Here is a 19,809-nt window from a genome sequence, read left to right as displayed (position 1 = left end):
GGTGTCTATATTTATGCCCCCTGTATTTTAAGGAAGAACATTTATTTATTTACGATACATTATTCATTCACAAAGAAAATTGGTGTTCTCAAAGGTTGGATTGTTCCTAATTTTTTAAATAAAGGCATTAAGAACAATTTCCAAAAGATGATTTTTTTATTCCTCTTTTTAGTCAACTTTAGCAGGGGTTCCTATACTCATGAGCAGCACTGTATTCTGTATTTCATCTACAGTTGTGTGCTCTTTGAAATATAACCCTGTATATAACCCTGCTATATGGCAATAGAACGAGCAGGTTCAGAGGAAGCTTCTTTCCTGCAGCTGTCACCCTACTGAACTAACTAACTCTGCATCCCAGTGATAATTAACCTATTAACCCCACCCCGGACAATTTGCACTACCCTACCCCACCCATACTGTTCAATTTATTTATTTATTTACAAATGTACATACTGTAATTACACCTATACATAGCCATATTCTACTGCTCTTCATACTATTCATCCTGCACATACACTTATTCTTACTATTCTTGTAATGTTACCACACTGCACATAGCTGTACATACTGTACATATCTGTCTATATGGTTCATTCAGTATATCCATATTTATTCTGTTTTTCTTACTATATATTCTGTTAATACATTGCATATATCTATATTTATATTATTCTTACTACTAGTATAATGTCACTGCTACTACATTGCACATATCTGTACATGTTGTTCATACATTGTTCATATTACCTAACCATATTTATTCTGCTCATATAACACTGCAATATATTTATTGTCCTGCCTATGCACCCCCTGTCTATACTTTGTATATCATATTGCACTTTTCTGCTTTTTTTGCACTTCTGGTTGGACGCAAACTGCATTTCGCTGTCTTTGTACTTGTACACTGCACAATGACAATAAAGTTGAATCTAATCTAATATTAATTGTACGCTAACTTGGGGGTTGTTAAATACTGTGCATCACTGGATGTGAGACGTTATTTTTAAACAATGTTCCACTCAAATGCGATCAACAAAATAAAAATGACCATCTCTAAAATAGGGACAGAAATGTACAAATTATCCTCAAAAGTCTGAGCTGTGTCTGCTCCTCTCCATTGCAGAAACACATTGATAGTGATGATGATAATGATGGTGATGATGACAATGATGGTGATGATGTTGTGCAGAAGAGTGTCGTCGTCCCCCCCCCTTCTCATACCAAGTTCAGCATGGCGCTGCATAGCCGCAGGCGGCTCGCGCCTGCCCACATTGTCTGCTCGAGAATGTTTGTTTATTTGCTTTTCATTTCGGAAAGAGAAAATAATTCCTTTTTTTTTATTTTCGGACGTGGCGAGGGTAAACAAGTAGTTCCTTCAGCGCTGCGCCACACCCTCTCAGCACAATCCACAGCTCTTAGAAGTGTTTTTTTACACTGATGGGTGCCGACCAAGCGACTTATTTGTTTCAGATATTTTCCCATGGCAAACAGGGCGAATACAAAGGCTTCGCGGTGGCCTGGAGAAACCGCAGGGTAGGCGTACATGAGCCTCCATACTCACCCTCTTTTGAAAATGAAATTTATGGCACCTCATAAAAGTTCTATTCACGCTTATAAGCACCCAAATATAAACTAGTATAAACCAGCAGGGTTTGACTCAGTGCTTGTAAACTTGACCTGATGGAGCGTTGCGTCCGGCTGAAGGCAGGCCAACCGCCAGTTGACCCAGCTGCCCCAGTCCTAACATGAGTCCATCCCAAAAGCAAAGCTGAAATGGGTTGAACTCTGAGGGAGCTCTGGTTGCAGACCTTCTTCTTGCTCTGACTCAGGGAAACACAAGGCCTTTGTTTGGGTCATTTGTTGACATATGGGCAGGAAACTCCCTCTCCACAGACCTTTCGCAGCCAAGCAATCACACTAGGGTTTCTGCAATGCTGCCCTATCTGTGTGGCAGTTTAATGCTGGTTTACACCCATCAACCCCTTAGAAACAAATAATATTCCTGATTTATGATTGGGTTTTGGCTTACGCCTATGATTATGATGGCTCATGATTTGCAGATTGAAGCGCAGTCTAAAAAGTAAATAGATGTAGCGATGGCTGTTATGTAAGGCTGCATCCAGATTTGGGACCTCACTCATTGTGTGTGTTAGCCACTGTGAGACCCACGGCTGGCACAGAGGGCTCCAGCAGCACCCCTCTGGGTCCCTGTGGTCCGCGCCTCAGCACATAACAGCCACTTAGGCCGGCATTTTCCCAGGCTGAGACAACACACCACGGTGGCAGCGCGAGCCACAGAGAGGGCCTGATTAAAGAGTAGGGACAATGGAGGGAGAGAGACCGTGGTGGCATTTTCCATCTCCGCCGCTGTCTCCTGGGGGGACCAAGTATGTGCCGTGAAACGTTTGAATTATCCCAGAATCTCTGGAATTCAGACATAGGCACCGCGGAGAGGACCCTCGACCGGGGATCAAAGAGCTTTGAGAGGCGTGCGGTGGACTGGTGGTGAAGTCGAGTACATAGGGGAGTGTGTGTGTGTGTGTGTGTGTGTGTGTGTGTGGTGTGTGTGTGTGTGTGTGTGTGTGTGTGTGTGTGTGTGTGTGTGTGTGTGTGTGTGTGTGTGTGTGTGTGTGTGTGTGTGTGTGTGTGTGATTGTGTGTTTCGGAAAACTGACTTGAAAAAGATAAAGACAATGTTTGAAAAATGAATCATATTTTCTTTTATGGTTACATGTCCTAAGATGTTTCCAAGAAAGCCATGTTTGACTTCTGAGGATGCAGTGACCATTGAGCAATGAAACACAGGCAGGGTGTGTGTGTGTGTGTGTGTGTTTTGCTGTCCTTTTATCCCTCAAGGGATCAGATAATGCAATCATAGCCAATCATTGGGAGTCTAATACAGTACGCGCCCCTCTTTAGTTTGGAGACGCCACTCTCCTCTGTGGTGGCAGAGGAAGAGGAAGAGAAAAAGCGAGAGGGGGAAACCTTGTGTTTCTCTTTCTGTCTATATCTCTCTGTAATTATCACTTAATGTCCTTCGGTGTTCTGGAGACGTCTGTCTCTCGCTCAGTCCTTTCTTCCCTCGCTGGAGAGGAAATGTATCACTGTCTGAAATAAATCTGCCAGCCTTTTTATTATTGTATATTTAGCACCAGAACAGAGTAGTAAATGGAGCCGTCCCAGACCACAAGCTTCCGGTAGCGCCGAGCCTCAGCACAGGCTGGCTGTCTTTGCCACAGCCAAGTCCAAAGATCAAAGCCTCCTGTACTATATACAGTTAGCTAGTCATCCTCAAGCATTGACCTCAAGCAAGTTCTCATGTCTGAGAAAGGCAGCGTGTGTTTGTGCATGAGCCACATGCAGAGTGTATAGAATTAGTTCACTACACAAGTATGCCTTTCAGCAAGGCAGATTTGCATGAACATCTGTTGTGTGTGCTTTTCTGAATGTGTGTAGGAGCTCTCGTGTCTGTCTACATCAATATATCTCTGCGCTGCAAGTCGAGCTTTGTCATGGCATTGTCTTGTGTTTGTTTGTTTGATGTCAAAAATGACAGCATTGTGTTGACAAAAAAACAAAATGTACAACGTGGTGGCGTGGGAAGTTGTCTCCTGGCATTCAACGAGCACAACTAGAATCCCTTATGGTCTGATATAGGCTATTTGGGATTCCCAACCAGGGTATATGTCTTCAGTTGCCAGCGGTTACAAGGAAAACTCAACTAATTAAATCAACTAAACTTAACTACTTGTGATTTGATTTAAAATATATATCCACATATTTGTGTTAAGGAGGGTAATAGACAGCCAAATAGGATTACGAGCTGGTGGGATGCTGATATTTAGTAAATTTACAATAACCATTGAGCTGCCCATTAAAGTCAGTTGAAACACATTACCACCACATGTATGTGAAAACTAGTTAGCAAGCGAGCAGAGAGGTTGAAATGGCTGTCTAAAAGTAATTTATGAACAAATAATTAGCTAAAAGTATAAAACAGTTGAAATAGCAATCTAAAGGTGATGCATAAACAGGTGAAATGGTCAGCTAAGACATACTGTTGAAATAGGTAAGCTACAAATGATGAATAAAAAGCTAAAATAGTTCGAAGTAATGGATGAAAAGTATACTTAGCCTAATGGATAAATGGTACAGATGTCTTCTGCCGCTCCAAGTGGTAGTAGCACAAATGCAAACTTGACCAAAGTAACATAAACATTGACAATTAAATTATGAAAAATGTAACAATAACCACTTTTATGTAATTAATAGTTCTATAACATCCAGCTTATTGTCCATTCATGAAAAAAGATTTGGAACATAATATGTGGTGTTGATGGAGGGGTACTTGAGCTCATGTGACAAAAAATAATAGGAATATCTATTCAAGAACGGCCATATCACTTTTGCACAACGCAGACTAGCAGTAGTAGTTTGGCGTCAGAAAAAATAAAGGACTGTTCAGCGCATCTATTACTTTGGTTCTAGTCATTTTGATTATAAAAGCATTCATCAAGACCAATAAAAGTGCTCCCAACTCCCTCGGGATATGTGAATGATGTTCGGCATTACCCTCATGATCCTTCTTCCATCAAAGTCTTCCTCTATTTCCCTGCACACTCACTGTAATCCCCTTCTGGGAACGCTAAAAATGACCCAGCATTGTAGTGGCGGCAGGTTTTTATGCTGGTTTTTAGGGGCTTACGCCTGCTCTTCTGAGCTGCCGTCTGAACGAGGTGTCGGCTGGACGCCTCCCGTGATAAGGCCGTAATCTGAGGTGTAAAGTTATAGGAGGGATTTGGGAAAGTGAGAGGCTGTCAGAGAGCAGCAGCCAAGCGTGCCTGGGGGGCAGCGTAAAACAGGGATGGAGCACCATCTCCTGGGTTTATTGCTCTGTGAGAGCTCTTCTTCTTTTTTAAACGGACCAGGGAACAGATGCATATGCTTCCTGTTTTGAATGCATCCTTGTCATGTACTTTTCCTTTTCTTTAGACGCTGACAAAAATAGAAAGCCGATAGAGGAATTAAGCATCCCATGACTCCATGCAATAAAAATTTGTCTCCTCCATAAACTTGAATGATAGTCAGCTTCCAAGTCAAAACGCTTGAGCAAAACTAGTTTTACAGTGGCTTACATTAGCTGAGTCTTAAAACCCCCCAGTCATCAAATGAGGCACAGTTGCATGAATGGCTGAGGGGACACAGTGGATTAGCCTTGAACTCTTTCATTTTTCACTTTCCCCTATTTCCTCCTCCTGTTTCTCTGCGGCTTAGAAAAAGATTGCGTCCTGTGTGTGATGTGGTGGAGGAGTGCCGTCAGAACGGACTGATTACGGACGAGGGCCGGCGTGCCTTTGAGCCATGATGGCACAGAACGACATTCTTCAAGCACTTAAAAATAGTAACAGTTGGCTTTTTTTTTAGGTTTGTTTTTCTCACTGGAGGACTTTGGGACATCCTCTGCTGGCTTTTTTGGAGACAGGAATCATAACCAGATTCTTCTTCAACCACCCACCCACCCCCTTTCTTTCATTTTGTTATTGGGAGTTTGTTTAATCTTGTGAAGAAAATTGGCTTAGCGTGGGAAAGACAGAATTCTTTTGGGGATAGGTTTTGTTGTTTTAGAGTTGTACGCATTGTTGTTGGTTTTTTTTCGGCGCAGGAAGAAAAAGTGCCAGTTTGTGCCAAAACCTCATGAAGTATGGATAAAAAGGAGCTGAGTGAGAGGGAGGCCGCAACACCATGACAAAGATATGGGCTGTCTAAGCAAAGAGCTTTACAAATGACGATCTCCAGGGGGGGGGGAGGAAGGGGGGAAGACAACATAAGGGAGGAAGGGAGTGGGAGAGGAGAAGAAGGGGGAGGGAAATAGGAGAAACAAATGTGGATGGATTGGTGGGTGGGTGGGTGGGGGAGGGGAAGATGGGTATTGGGGGGAAATAACGCAGAGCAGTGGGGGGGGGGGAGAGATGAGAGGGGAAACATTCCCCCTTGCCCACATTAAAGACATAAAAAAGAAAACAAACAGAAAAACATGTCTGACATAAAGAGGCTGGTTTCCGCGGCGACAGCACAATGGCTGCCTGTGGCTCTCGGGGCCCTCGCCGTCCCGTCTGGGGCCCGGCACCAGCGAAAGTCACCGCAGTCACAGGGACCATCAGTGTGTGTGTGTGCGCGTGTGTGTGTGTGTGTGTGTGTGTGTGTCTCTCTGTGTGAAACATGGTGAATGTCATCACAGGCCCAGTGCTGTGGGAACCGCCATGAAAGGGACCCCACTCAGAAGCCACAAAAGTTCCTTTCTGCTTCTTCTCTTCGGCTTTTAGCCTCTTTATTTATCTGCGTAGGGGGAGCCGGATAAGGAGGGAGGACTCACTCTCTCTCTCTCTCTCTCTCTCTCTCTCTCTCTTTCTCTCTCTCTCTCTGTTTCTCGCTCTCTGACAGGCAGCATGACCCATGATCGCCGCAGCCCTCCTGCCCTCTTGACACCTCAAATCACAGTAGCCACTATCACAAACATATATATACTGACTGTGTCTAACCCTATTTCTCTGGAGGTTTATTCACACCTCATATCAGCTCAATCGGATCATAAAAACACAATGCAGCTCTTTGGCAAACACCCTGTAGGAACAAACGTGCATGGCATTCCCAGGAATGCCTCATATATCCAGGTTACACCGAGTGAATCGTGGCGACGGCCAGACGGGCAGTCCCACAGGTTCCAGGCATTCCTTATGTGTCTGAAGGGCAAATAATTCCCTCATGGGTCCAGCGTAGACAGTGCCAAGCTGCTCCAGTGCCAGTTCCCATGCCAATCCAATCTTGACCCCAGTGACTGAGCACCCAGCCACAGACGGACTACTATGAAGGCCTCATACCAATAAGAAATCTATACTAATTTTTTTGGGGGGCGTATGTCAATAGCGCTTGCATACAGCAGGGCACCACGCAGGGCTCCTTTGACCACAATTGGCCTTTCATATATTCTCGGCAGGGGTTCTAGAGAGTGAACAAACATTTCCTTTTGACCTGATTACATCTGAAGAGTTATTTGTGAGTACCTTGTTGTTTAAAAGATACATTTGCAAATACCAAGGCCAATCTTATTAACAACTCTTCATATTTTTTGAGGATTAAAACCATGGTTACAAAGTGCTTCACAATAAAAAAAAAAAAAGCATATGCTAAAAAGCATTTGAATGAATATTTAAATCAAAGACGAGCAATAATTGTTAATAATAACAATTGAGTGGCTCAGCATCTAGGCTTTGCTCCCTCATGTCATCAATTTTTGTCATTTGTCCTTTTGCATTATTACAAACATGCTTGTGATTTCAGCACAGCAGAATATTGTAGGAAATAAAACTCTAACACAGCCTACATGTTAAGGGATTTTATTCCAACCCGTGTTTATGCTATTTCATTGAAGGTCTATGCATTTAAATCACTGAAAATATTACAAATTCAGTTTTAAAAATGTCTTTCATTAGACGTTTTATGGTTTACAAAGAGAGTTCTTGACAGAGACATTGTGTGAAAGCCCCATGTCATTTGCAACTTTCAACTTGTCTCTGCATATTGACACAGCTCTTTGTTATTATGATTTTAGCAAGAAATAAAAAGCATTATTTGGATGCTTTAATGGTTTTACTTATTTTTCCCCTTTCAACAGGTTAAAGTCTTTCGAGGGGTCTATTTATGTATTTTTAGGGGAAAGAAATGTTGCTGAAAGTTGGTTTTCTGTTGCCGAAAAACAGAGTACAAATAATCAAAGTCAACCACGCATTGAGACGTATCCGAGCAGTTATTCAGTTTGACATGAATGCAGAGGGGGAGAGTCACAAACAAAATATCCTGCTGAGCTGGTTCCATTTCACAGACTTTCAAACAATAGCAATAGACATGCATCAGAAGCAATAATTGCAGTTGAGTGTTTGTGCCTTATAAATTGTGGGTATGCACTGTCCACATGCGTGTGAAGGAGTTGACTGTGTTTGTGCTTGTGTGAATCAGTTGTGAGCACTCACACGTTCATATTCCAGTTGCGCATGTGTGCGTGTGTGTGCAAATTGTAAAAGTATGAGCTTGTTAATTTCAATAAGGGACGTTGCCTTGTTGTGGTTTGGAGGGATGGGAGGGAGAGGACTTGAAGTGGCCGACCAAGATCGCCAGAAATCTCCCAGAATTCCATCCCACCACCCAGTGCCAGCACTCTCTGTCTCTCCAACTTATGTTTCTCTCCATCACAATCCCTTCCCATACCCCCACCATGAAACTATTTTTCATAATTGACTTATTTATTTATTCATTCATTCATCTTGTTAATTACTTTCCATTTCATTTTTTTTTTTTTAATGCAACTTGCCTCATCATCCTGGAACAACTGGGACGGCAAGAAGCAATGAGTTAAACCAGTGTGATTTCATTAACACAAATTTAAAAAAAGAAAGAGACTGGTGGATACAGAAAGGAAAGTTAGTCATGAAGAGAAGGGGGGAGGGGGGGGGGTGATAAAAATAACAACAGAGAAGAGATTGAAGCCTGACTTCAGAGATGTCTCCCTTTTTCAGATTCTTTCTTCTCTGTTTTCTGATGCTGAAATGAGATCCAGATCCGAATTAAGGAATGATTGGTAATGAAAGGATATGTAAGGGGGGGGGTTGTTTGGAGGGAGGGAGGGATTTCTCTTTTCTGTTAGTCCTGACTCATACTCACCACACTGTAAGCCCCCTGGTGATAGTCATACTGATTACTGACACTTGGGTATTACAAACACACGCACATGGACACATTTTAAGTTAGTTTATCTTACACGTATGATACGATAAAAGGCGTGCGGGCAGGGCTCAGCAGCATCTAACGCAAGAGAGATAAACAGAAAAACAAAGCTGCATCTTTTTTTAAAAGATACAAAGAAAAAAGAAACATCTGGAGTAAGAAAAAAAAATCAATCAGTATATGTATACCTGCTTTTATATACAAAAGCTCCTTGACTTACGGGACCAAAAATAAGTACATCAAGAATTTACTTGTTCAGAAAACAAATTACACAAAGATCTCGGGCACTCATGCATTGTGGTATGTTCCAACTAACACACCCTTCCAGTCTGCCAGGCAGGAAGAGACACGCTCAGCTGGGCATTGTGTGGAAGGGGGCATGCCACTTGGCCTCGCTCCGTCTTTCACACACACACACATATGCACACACCGCTGGGTCAGCCCGGCATCGCTCCTAACAACGGGCGCCTGGGCCTCGTGTTTCCATGGCAATCTGTACCAGCAATCTTCCCACGGTGGCAGCGGAACCATGTGCTGGGTGTTGCAAGGAGCCGTGTGTGTGTGTGTGTGTGTGTGTGTGTGTGTGTGTGTGTGTGTGTGAGTGTGTAAGTGTGTATGCGTGTGTGAGCGTACAGAGAATGCTATCTTGTCCAGTGAAGGACCCAGATGTTCGGACACTCACTGGGCTGATTCCTCTCTTGACCCCTCAGTGCTGATCAAAGAGTACTTGAGCTCATCTGATAGGGCTTTGGGGTATACGGCTGACTGGTTTAAATGATTTTACATTTTAGTCAGGCGTATTAAAAGCAATATGAAGTACTGTTTGTGGTAGAGGGAAAAATAAGCACAATCTTCTTATTTTTCTTCATATTGTGGTTCTTTGCTGATCACTGACAGCTGTCTAGAGGGGTCATAGGTTACCCTTTTGTATCACTGCAGTAGCGTTTTTGCTTTTGCTGTTTGTCTCTCACACTCGCTCCCAAAAACAAGTTCAATAACTCCACTCTCCAAGTCACCTGTGCGATTGTGTGAGAGTCAAGCTTTATGCACTGCCACACACTCCCCTGTGGATGATGGAGTGTTTTCACAGTCCATCATTCCCACACTCCTCACCTCGCTCCCTCCTGCTGCCATTGTTCTACACAGCAATGTAATTAAAAGAGCAGAAATAGAAAGAAAGCAGGATAGAAAGAAGCAAGGAAGGAAAGCAGGATGAGATTGGAGGCTAATTGACTGAGGATGACTGAGCAAAGGGGGGGTTGGGTGGGGGTGGAAAGATGGGGCTGAGGGGGAGGGAGAGTGACAAGCTGGGCAAGGCCAGATTAAAGGGAGGGAGGAGGGACAGGGAGAAGAGGCGGGGGGAGCCAAAACTGGCAACCCTGCCCCAACTGCCAAAATCCTATTTTGTCATTGGGTGGCTGTGACAGAGAGAGGCAGCCAAGAGAGAAATAACCGAGAGAGAGAGAGAGAGAGAGAGAGAGAGAGAGCGAGAGACTACGATTGGGTGCCAGTGACAGAGTAAAAGACTAAAGCAGCTTGTGAATTTTCTTAGTTGTCATGGGCCCTTGGGGGTCGATCGAGTGGCACTGCTGACTCACAGAGGACAGGACAGGAGACACATGAAGAAACAAACTAAACAAAACACGCAAGTGACAAGAAGTAACTAAGGACGACAAGACTTTTATAAGTAACAGCGCAAGAGAAACAGAGAGTGAGGGGACACACAGGGTGAGCGCCTCTTCCACAGGGGAGACAGTCTTCAGAGTGTTGCGTCCACGCAGCAGAGAGAGAGAGAGAGAGAGAGAGAGAGAGAGCTGCCGACAAGATCCCCCAAGTCCATCAGTCCATCATCTATCCATCCATCCGTCCATCCATCAGTCCAGCCAGTGAGGAAGAGGCACAGACATGAAGAGACCTCACGACTACAGCTCCCCAGACTCGGACACAGACGAGTTTATTGACGTGGGACAAGAAGACGGCTATTGGTGAGCATCCGCCAACCACACCTGAGGTGGTAACACATGCCCTCCAATCCCACTTTAAAAGGAAAATGACATGGCGCACATTCTGCTGAAATTAGAAGCTAAAGACAGATTTTCTCTAAACATACTTGGCAGTGAGCTGTGGGCTTTAAAAGCATTTCGACACTTGCTGCCATGCACAAAATTGCAGACAAGTTGAAAGACTGCAGGAAAACTTTCAGGATTTAAGTCTCAGAAGCTGATGTGGTTTATAAAGCAATGGTACAGAATTTGTGATTTCCTACTCTTCAAAGTTTTCTGCATTGCGCTTCAATGTTTAAAATGTTTGATAAATGTATTTAAGTCAAACACCTTCCAACAAAGCTGAGCTGTCAGTTTAACTTCAGGCCTCTGGCAGCAAATATTATTTTGTTGCATTTCCCCTCTAAATGAAGCCCATGTGAGTAAATGCAGAGATCTGTAATCATCATTGCACACATGACGTGCATTACAATAGGTACAGGTTCAAAATGATGCAAGGCCTGTCATGTCTGGACCATGGAGACAAGGGTTTTCTTGCACTTATCATTTGAAAATTAAATCAATAAATGCATTTAATAAAGAACATATCATCAGATTACTTTTTTATTTAGTCTTCTAAGTCAAGATTCGCATTTTATGTAATTGTTTTAATTTTCTGCTTGTTTCTAATTAAAAAAAAATAATTGTAATGTAGCAATATGACATGTTTACCTTCCTTCTTTGCATGTTGCATAAAAAACAACAACCAAACTGTCAGATAAACAAGAAAACAATTGTAAAGGACGACCCCACATCAAAAATACTGAGGAGTTATTTTGCAGGAATATTTGAGGCACACTGACATTATTTTATTATACTTCAATATATGACATACAACCATTTTGCTTTATTTTAGACTTAATGAAGTGTTAAAAATGCTGATATTTCGAAAGGCTAAAAGTGAATTATTCTTTTGAGCTTTGTTGAGTTATATTGAGTGCCACAAATTCCTATTGTACAATTAATGATAGGTTGTTCATTATTCACACAGTTAAATATATGGAGTTATAAAAGGATTAAGATAAAAAATGCAAAAACTACAAAAAAAAAATTTTGACAGGAAAACAATCATTTGAGCCTTTAAATGCAAAAGTGACCTACAATGCCAAGCTGTTAACTGCAGTCTATTATGTAGAACTTGTTTCAGTGTTGTGGAAAACGTCTGATAAGCAGTGAAGTTGACTCCTAACACTGCACACACTAGTTACAAGCCATTATAGCAATTCGCTTTTTAGGTGAATTAGTCAAATTTGGCGTCAGGAATTACAGAAATGTTACAAATACACTCTTCATCAGAGTGTTTTTAGTAACGGTGCATCCCTACAGTATATATGAAAACACATTCACAGTAACACTAAAGACGGTTTGGATAAATCAAATTGCCATTTGACATGCAAACAGAAGACAGTGCCGCCCTTTCAAGTCAGCCCCATCAAACATCAAAGCTAAACAAAAACACACAGCTAAATTGGCAGCCTTAATGTTAAAATCTAATAGAAACACGAGTCTTTGGTGGGGACGTTTTCAGGGAACTCTGAGCTGTCAGGCTCTTTCAGCCCTGTACAAACAAACACAATCCATATTGAGTGACTGTACTCGGAGGAGCTCAGATCCCATGCTGCATGCTGGAGCCCCATGCGAGCAAAAGCATCACCCTGAGGCTATGTAATCATCTTTCTAAAAGTGCTTTCGCTCAGATGGAAAGGAGAACAGCATGTCATTTCACTGAGACTAATGTCCAGAAACGCATTAAACCAAAAACAATCTCGTCTTCCCTCCTCTCCCGGCCACTCCGATGCTGTTCTGTGCCCAAAAAACAAATTAGATTGAAGGGAGCTGATGTGCCATCCTGCCTCTGTGTCATATTAGGGAGGGTAATAATAACAATATGCAGGAGAATCAAAGTTAACATGTTTCTCTCTGTGCCAATACCATCCTCCCATGTCCTTCTTCTCTCTCTCTCTCTCTCTCTCTCTTCTCTCTCTCTCTCTATCTCGATGGTACAGCCCAGTCACCGGGTCCATGTCTCCAGGCAGCGCCTCACAGATTCTGGCTCGAAAGAAGAGAAGAGGGGTGAGTGGATTATAGCCTTGGATCTTAATCTTTTTAGTCCTGTTGTTTTGGTTGGCCCTGACTGGCCCTCTGCTCTTCTTGTTGCGTAGATCATAGAGAAGAGGCGCAGAGACCGGATCAACCACAGCCTGTCGGAGCTCAGGAGGCTGGTGCCCAGTGCTTTCGAGAAACAGGTGACCCGCTGATACATCCACGATCAATTCAAACCATTCTACTTTAACAGCAGAGGTTTAACAAACCGGCTTCATCAAATTCGGATTACACAGGGTCAAAATGTTGCTCATTTCTCCTGCAGGGTTCATCTAAGCTGGAGAAAGCAGAGATCCTGCAGATGACCGTGGACCACCTCAAACTCCTGCATGCCATGGGAGGAAAAGGTGAGACTTCCGAGATTGGTGCTCGCAAAACCACTTCACTTTCTAGCTCTTTCCGCTTCTGTAGGAACATGGACACATGAAAGCCCTTGGAATAATGCTGCAATATATCAACAACCCAATCAAAAAGTAGACATTATAATGATACATTGTCCTTTCTTTTGGACAAGATAAAGCAAGCAGCGTGTACGGTAATTATATTCCAATACTATCATTCATTGTACGACTACGCTCTCTTTCTCTCTCTCAGGTTACTTTGATGCGAGGGCCCTGGCGGTCGACTACAGGACGTTGGGCTTTAGGGAGTGCGTTGGAGAGGTGGTGCGATACCTCAGCTCCCTTGATGGGGATTCCCCGGACCCTATAGGAGCCCGTCTGGTCTCCCACCTTTCCCACTGTGCAAGTGAGCTCGACCCCCTTCTCCTACAGTCGCCCCCGGCCTCCGCCCTGCCATTTCCTCCGTGGCCGTGGGCGTCCTTCCCTCAGATCTCCCCCAGCTCACCAGCCTCCTCCTCACCTCCTTTCCCCAGTGGGGGGCGAAGGGATCTGGCCCTGATAGGGAGCTACCCGTCACCTGCCTCCCTCCGCCTCGGCCCCCTGGCCGGCTGCCAGCAGGGCGTACCCCAGCTCCTTAGCCCCACAGCCCTGGCTACCATTCACAGGTTGCCCTCCCTCGCAGCGTCGGCGTCCCTAGCCCCCTCCAGACCAACCCAGGCGTCGCCTCACAACGCCACCAGGGCCTCGCCTCTTCACCTCCCCACCCCTTCCTCTTCCTCTTCCTCTCCTTCTACCTCCTCCTCCTCTTCTATTTCCTCATCTTCTGCCCCACTGCAAGTCTCTTTCAGGCCCTTCGCGCCGCTGGGGTCTCCCACAGCTCAGAGCAGGGGCTTGAGCGGAGCAGCCAAGGCGGCCCAGGGATGGGGGACCGAGATAGGAGCTTTCTGAGGCTCAACTCTGGTTTTGTTCTCCAAATGAACTCTGTACAGTGGACATGGAGCTCCCATGTGCACCACGTAGCAAACACGAAGCCGTTGAAGAAAGACCTTTGATGATTGTCTCTGCTTCTGAGGGACTCTAAAAGCCATATCAGACTGTGGGTGAAGTGTCAGATAATCACAAACAATCATAGATAATGGAACAATGAAGGAATGTGAAAGAATAGAAGATTTGAATAAATTCACAATCTTGCTTGACAAATACACACATACACAGTGTCCAACAGAGCCATATATATATATATAACGCTCAACAGAGTGACGTTGAGTTTTTACTGATCTTTTAACTGTGATATTTGTTTGTTTTTTCCCGCAAACCATTTATACATTTGATTACATTTTCCAAGTCTGAAGGATGTTTGACAAAAATCTCTATAAAGACTAAGTGCCTTTACCTTTGTTCATGTTTTTCTCTGTGTGTTTTTTTTCTGACTGTATAAGCAAATGGCTACACGTAAAGCTATATGTTGTCGGCTATCAATACAAACAGAAAAGGAATGGTTGAAAGCTACACGCTACCCACTTATCCTTATTAGCAATGTCTGCAAACACTGCTCGCATGTTCTCCAGCCGAAACCCCCTCAAGTATCTAAGCTGTCTCCAGCGATGGCTGATGGGAGCTGTGGTCTTGTGGCTGCAGAGGATAAACATGGTGGGAGCTGGTGATGTTTTTGGGATGCCGCGGCGAGGCAAACAGACCCATCACTTTGCCCTCTAATTGGCAGTACCCTGTCATTAACTTTACCCTCATATCAGTCTATGTATCTTCCTCTCCTCTGCTGTCTCTCTGCCATTCTTTCTCTCCAATCTTGTGGTACACCAGCGGATATCTTCTCTCCCTGTTTGTCTGCGCCACTGTCTCCTCAACAATGGACAGACAGTACAAGAGGGCGAGAGGGAGGATGGAGAGACTGAGTGAGAGGGGAAAACAAAGAAAAAGATCTGAAGGGCTGCGGTTGGGTGACTGATTTGGCGTAGACGTTCAATAACAGGGTGGTGGGGAGGCAGGAGACAGGGTTAAGGAAAGATGAGAGGGATTGCGACAGTTTGAAAAAAGAAAAAAAAAAAAAAAAAGAAGGAAGGAAGGAAGAGAAATAGTGTGAATCACTGAAAGCAGGCCAGCACGTACAGGGTGCACAAGATCAATGATGAATGACAGTTGCAACGAGTTGTTTCTCAAGAAGATCAGCATAATTGTGCCGTGCTTCACCAAAACGGCTCCGCAGGGATGAGAGAGCAGAGAAGAGCCTTGTGTGTGTTTACTGCTGGAGAACGCTTTGATCTACTTCAGGATGCAATGTCTGTGGTCTGCGGTCCAAAAATGTGTGTGTTCCGCAAAGTGCATATTGTTTATTCGAGTGAGTGTGCTAGTGTGTGCTTAAGCCAGTCTCATGTGCCTGCTGCCTCGTGTGTGTGTGTGCGTGTGTGTGTGTGTAATGTGAGTCTTCAGGGCTGGCGTCAGGACTGAACCGCGGTGGCGGCGTGGCTCTCGTGCGAGGCCGACCGGCGGTCGGACGGACGGACGGTACGTTGGTGGAATGTTTGTGGAGGGTGCATGCGTACACACACACACACACACACACACACACACACACGCAGATAACACACAAACATAGACACACACACAGGCTGGCTGGCACTATTCTAGCCTCTGAGTTGAGGAGCCAGAGTCACCACCACAGCTTCCAGGAAGGACAACCACAGTCACACTGCACTGGGTTTCCCACGGGGGAGGGGAGGCTGGAGGGAGAAAAGAGGAAGGAGGGGAGGGAACGATGGAGAAAGAAGGAGTTTGCGAGTGTGTGTGTGAGGCGAGGGTGTACGTACGGCATAGACCGACGTTGTGGTCCAAGCTGAAAGAGGAGAAGATGCGGGGAGGAGGCAGAAGTGAGAGGAAAAAAAAAGGGTCTGAAATTAGGAAGTGAGAGAGAATTCTCCTCTGACGTGTTAATAAACTCGCCCATGCAGTAATGCTGAATCTTTTATTGGATTATATGTGTGCAGTTTCTGTCTCTGTGCGTGCATGTAGAGCGCTGTCCAGACACGCGACACTGGCCAGTTTGGTAACTTTAGAAGTAGCAGAAATGTTGACAACACACTTTAGATAGCATATGCACCTATGGGACACAAAATCAACAACAGCATCATTAATTATGTGATCAATTTTATGTAAAAAATATACCCTTTCATCAAATGAATTTAAATGAAAAGTGTTACAGTAGACAATGGCATCAGAGTACTAACAGATACTTATTTCCTACTACACTTTAATCAAGAACATGATAGAGTCGTATCTGTTGTTTCTGGTACCGTATTAGCAATGTGCAATGTCACCTAATGCAGCTTTCTAGTTTTTGTGTGCATGTTTGCATGCATGTAGGCACGGATATACCTGATACCAGCCGTAGAGAAACTCCTAGTGACACAGGTGAAGAACTGGCAGTTGGGCACACCTCTGCATCACACGTCTAGCTAGGTATGTGCTATATGCTGCTGTAATGCAAGCATGCAAGCTTTTATGACCTGGTGCTGTGAAACCTCTCTGGTATAATAGTACTGGTTGTTTCAGAGTCCAGATTCACACCAAGGGGTGATCGACCTTTTTAAAATATAATATATAATATATAATAATAATAATAATTATTATTATTATTAGTATTATTATTATTATAAAGAAGAAAATTCCTGCAAACACTTGTCACCTCTGCATTTGGTTTATTTGGTCAGATGATGTTTTGTTCACAAGGAGCTTTCAAGATACGTAGTAGTCGGGGGAATTAATTGGTGGTGTGCGTGTTGCTTTCTACTCATCGGGATCGACCTTTTTGGCAAAAATAAAAAACGTTTTTTTAAAGCAGGGCCAGCAATGGGCCAGTTATTTTTCCAACACTGTTTAATGGGGGCCAGTGCTGTACAGGCACATTGAAAAACACAGGCCTATATGTCTTACATATATATTGTACGTTTATTTCTTTCAATTATTTAAGAATAAAATGCATTTGTAAAACAGTTTGTTTTAGGATTGGATTTAAGGACAGATGTAATTTTTCTCAAGGCTAAAAGAGTTACAGCAGCTCATGTTGCAAAATAAAATCACTCATATACATGAATGCATGTTCTGTGTTACACTATTCAAAATGGCTGCTTTGTTAATGGCTGCCCAACAATGACCTATTAATCGGAATGAACATGTTTTATTTATATATATATACATATATATCTTGCCCATCTTGATAGCTATATATATATATAGCAGTGTTTCTCAACGGGGGCGGTACCGCCCCCAGGGGCGTTCAGAAGATGATGGGGGGCGTTGGAAGCAATATTTTGGAAAGGGGGGCGTTGAGGTGCCCTTGGGGGGCGTTTGTTTGAAAGCTAGTTTAAACCAAAGATTCACAATAACAATACATGTTTACACTTAAACTACTTGCAAAAAACAGTTTTCTGCAACATTAAAAACCTGCCAGTTCACGGCACTGCAACTGGACGAGACGGTGGATCATTGTTCGGCGCAGCTCCGTGCTGCCTTCAAGGAAACGGGAAGTCAGAGCATCGTCTTAAATGAGCTCCGTATTTCAGCGTGAAGCTGCGTTCAGAAAAAATAGCAATCGCCGCCGGGTGGTGCGACGTCCTGATGTATTCTTTAATCCCCCAATGTAGCACAAGTAGACTTTATATTTCACAGTAACAGTTTTCGTCAGATCTTTTATAGAACCCAACGTTTCCTACTGTACCTGAAGGCAGTTTAATTTAAGAAAAAAAGAAAAAAAAGAGACGAGCGAGAGATTTTTTTATTTTTTTTACGAGCGAGAGATATCGACTGTGCTTTCTTGTTTGGCAAACATTTAGCTGTTCCCCAAACTCCCGGGCAATTCAGGGCTTGTGTTTGCTGTTTTAAAACTTTCTTGTTGGAGCGATAGAGGAAGTGATGTCGCTGTTTACTGTACGGGACTCCACCTCCTCAAAACGCAGCGCGATGTTGGGGTTGCGCTTCTCCAAACGTTTTTTTCTGCTATTTACTCGCAAGACAGGCGATAGCAAACCTAGACTTTCAAACCCAGACTCTTCAAACCTAGACTCTTCAAACCTAGACTCTTCAATCCTAGACTCTTCTAATTTATACTCTTCTAAGCATCAACAAAGGGCTCTCTCTAACTTTCAAAGGTTGTAAACTTATTTCCATTCGGCAGTAGGTGTCGTTCTTCAAGTCGTTTGTCATCACCAAAATGAAAACCTTGTTTCTGTGTGTGTGTGTGTGTGTGTGTGTGTGTGTGTGTGTGTGTGTGTGTGTGTGTGTGTGTGTGTGCGTGCGTGTAATCCTGCTTTTACCCCATGATAAGTGCAAGCTTGTTTTCCGTTGGAACAATTTGAATGAAAAATAGATTTGAATGTTAAATTGCTAGCGCTGTTTATGATTCGCTACTGTTAGTGTTTGTAATAATAATAATAATAATAATAAATAATAATAATAATAATAATACATTTTATTTAAAGCGCCTTTCATGACACCCAAGGTCACTTCACAACCAAAAAAGGACATTCAAATTATAGTCATATTATAAAGGTGCTGAGGTTCACACCATGCAGCAGGCCTTTTGATAATACCTAATTATAGTTTGAATGTTACATATCTAGTAGTTCTGATTGGCTGCTGTTATTTAATTTGAATGTCAAATGGTTGCATTTAAAAAAAAAAACTGTAAATATTTCTATTCACGTGGCTTTTTGATACCTGGGAAACTAATACATGTGTTGTTTGTCATTCAATGATTTGATTGTATATATTTTTTAATAACAATAGTAACGACAATAATAGGCCTATATTAGGGCGTAATCATTAATATCCAGGGCAATTAGCCTACATAATATTTGATGGGGGGCGTTAGGGACCTGGATAATGGATAGGGGGGCGCTGGCACAAAAAAGGTTGAGAACCACTGATATATAGCTATCAAGATGGGCAAGATATTTTTGTTGGAGGGCCAGATTTGTGTGCCGCTATTTGCCTACCACTGCTATGATGGCTTAAACCTCTGCCTACACCCACACTAAGACAGATAAATCTAAAAACCCTTGTTTTCTGTTTTGGCGCTCTCAGAAACACTTTTCAACATGCGTATATGAACGCATTGGCTTGCATTTTATTGTGGACAAGGAAGAACGCTTTTGCACAGTAATGCTGTATGTTTGTGGCTGTGTAAAAATGATGGCAACTGTGTGAACCCCAGGGTAGGTGACAATATATAAAGTTCATTCAAGTTATAGTACTTTTACCCAAGTAGAATATTTTTGTACTCTTTCCACCTCTGTATATATATCAGTATTAGCTTTTTTTGCTGGGCTGGTAAAAGGGGTTGTAAACCTCTTGAATGTGTCTTTTTGGGGGTCTTAGATGTGAATATATTTGAAAACAGAATGGACTCAAGATAGTAAGATCAGCAGTGGTTACATGTAGTTTAGTGACCTCTGCTGTCAAAACTACATAGGTGCAGGAATCACGGTAAAACTACAGGGACAACCTGAACCGAAATATCATAAAGACTACAGA

The 19,809-nt window shown here is 43.2% G+C and overlaps 1 protein-coding gene across 1 annotated transcript; it reads left to right on the top strand.

Annotated features, from left to right (window-relative positions):
* The first annotated feature begins 10,226 nt into the window (after positions 1-10,226).
* heyl (hes related family bHLH transcription factor with YRPW motif like) lies at positions 10,227-14,661 on the top strand. Its single transcript, XM_039819352.1, has 5 exons — positions 10,227-10,762; positions 12,826-12,892; positions 12,982-13,065; positions 13,188-13,269; positions 13,517-14,661. The coding sequence occupies exons 1-5, from the start codon at positions 10,683-10,685 to the stop codon at positions 14,209-14,211; spliced, it is 1,008 nt and encodes a 335-aa protein (XP_039675286.1). The 5' UTR covers positions 10,227-10,682; the 3' UTR covers positions 14,212-14,661.
* The last annotated feature ends 5,148 nt before the right edge of the window (positions 14,662-19,809 follow it).

This window comes from Perca fluviatilis, chromosome 13 (genome assembly GCF_010015445.1).
Source record: "Perca fluviatilis chromosome 13, GENO_Pfluv_1.0, whole genome shotgun sequence".
NCBI lineage: Eukaryota > Metazoa > Chordata > Actinopteri > Perciformes > Percidae > Perca > Perca fluviatilis.
The sequence above is the reverse complement of the archived record's forward strand: the minus strand, read 5'-3'. Positions and strand labels throughout refer to the sequence as shown.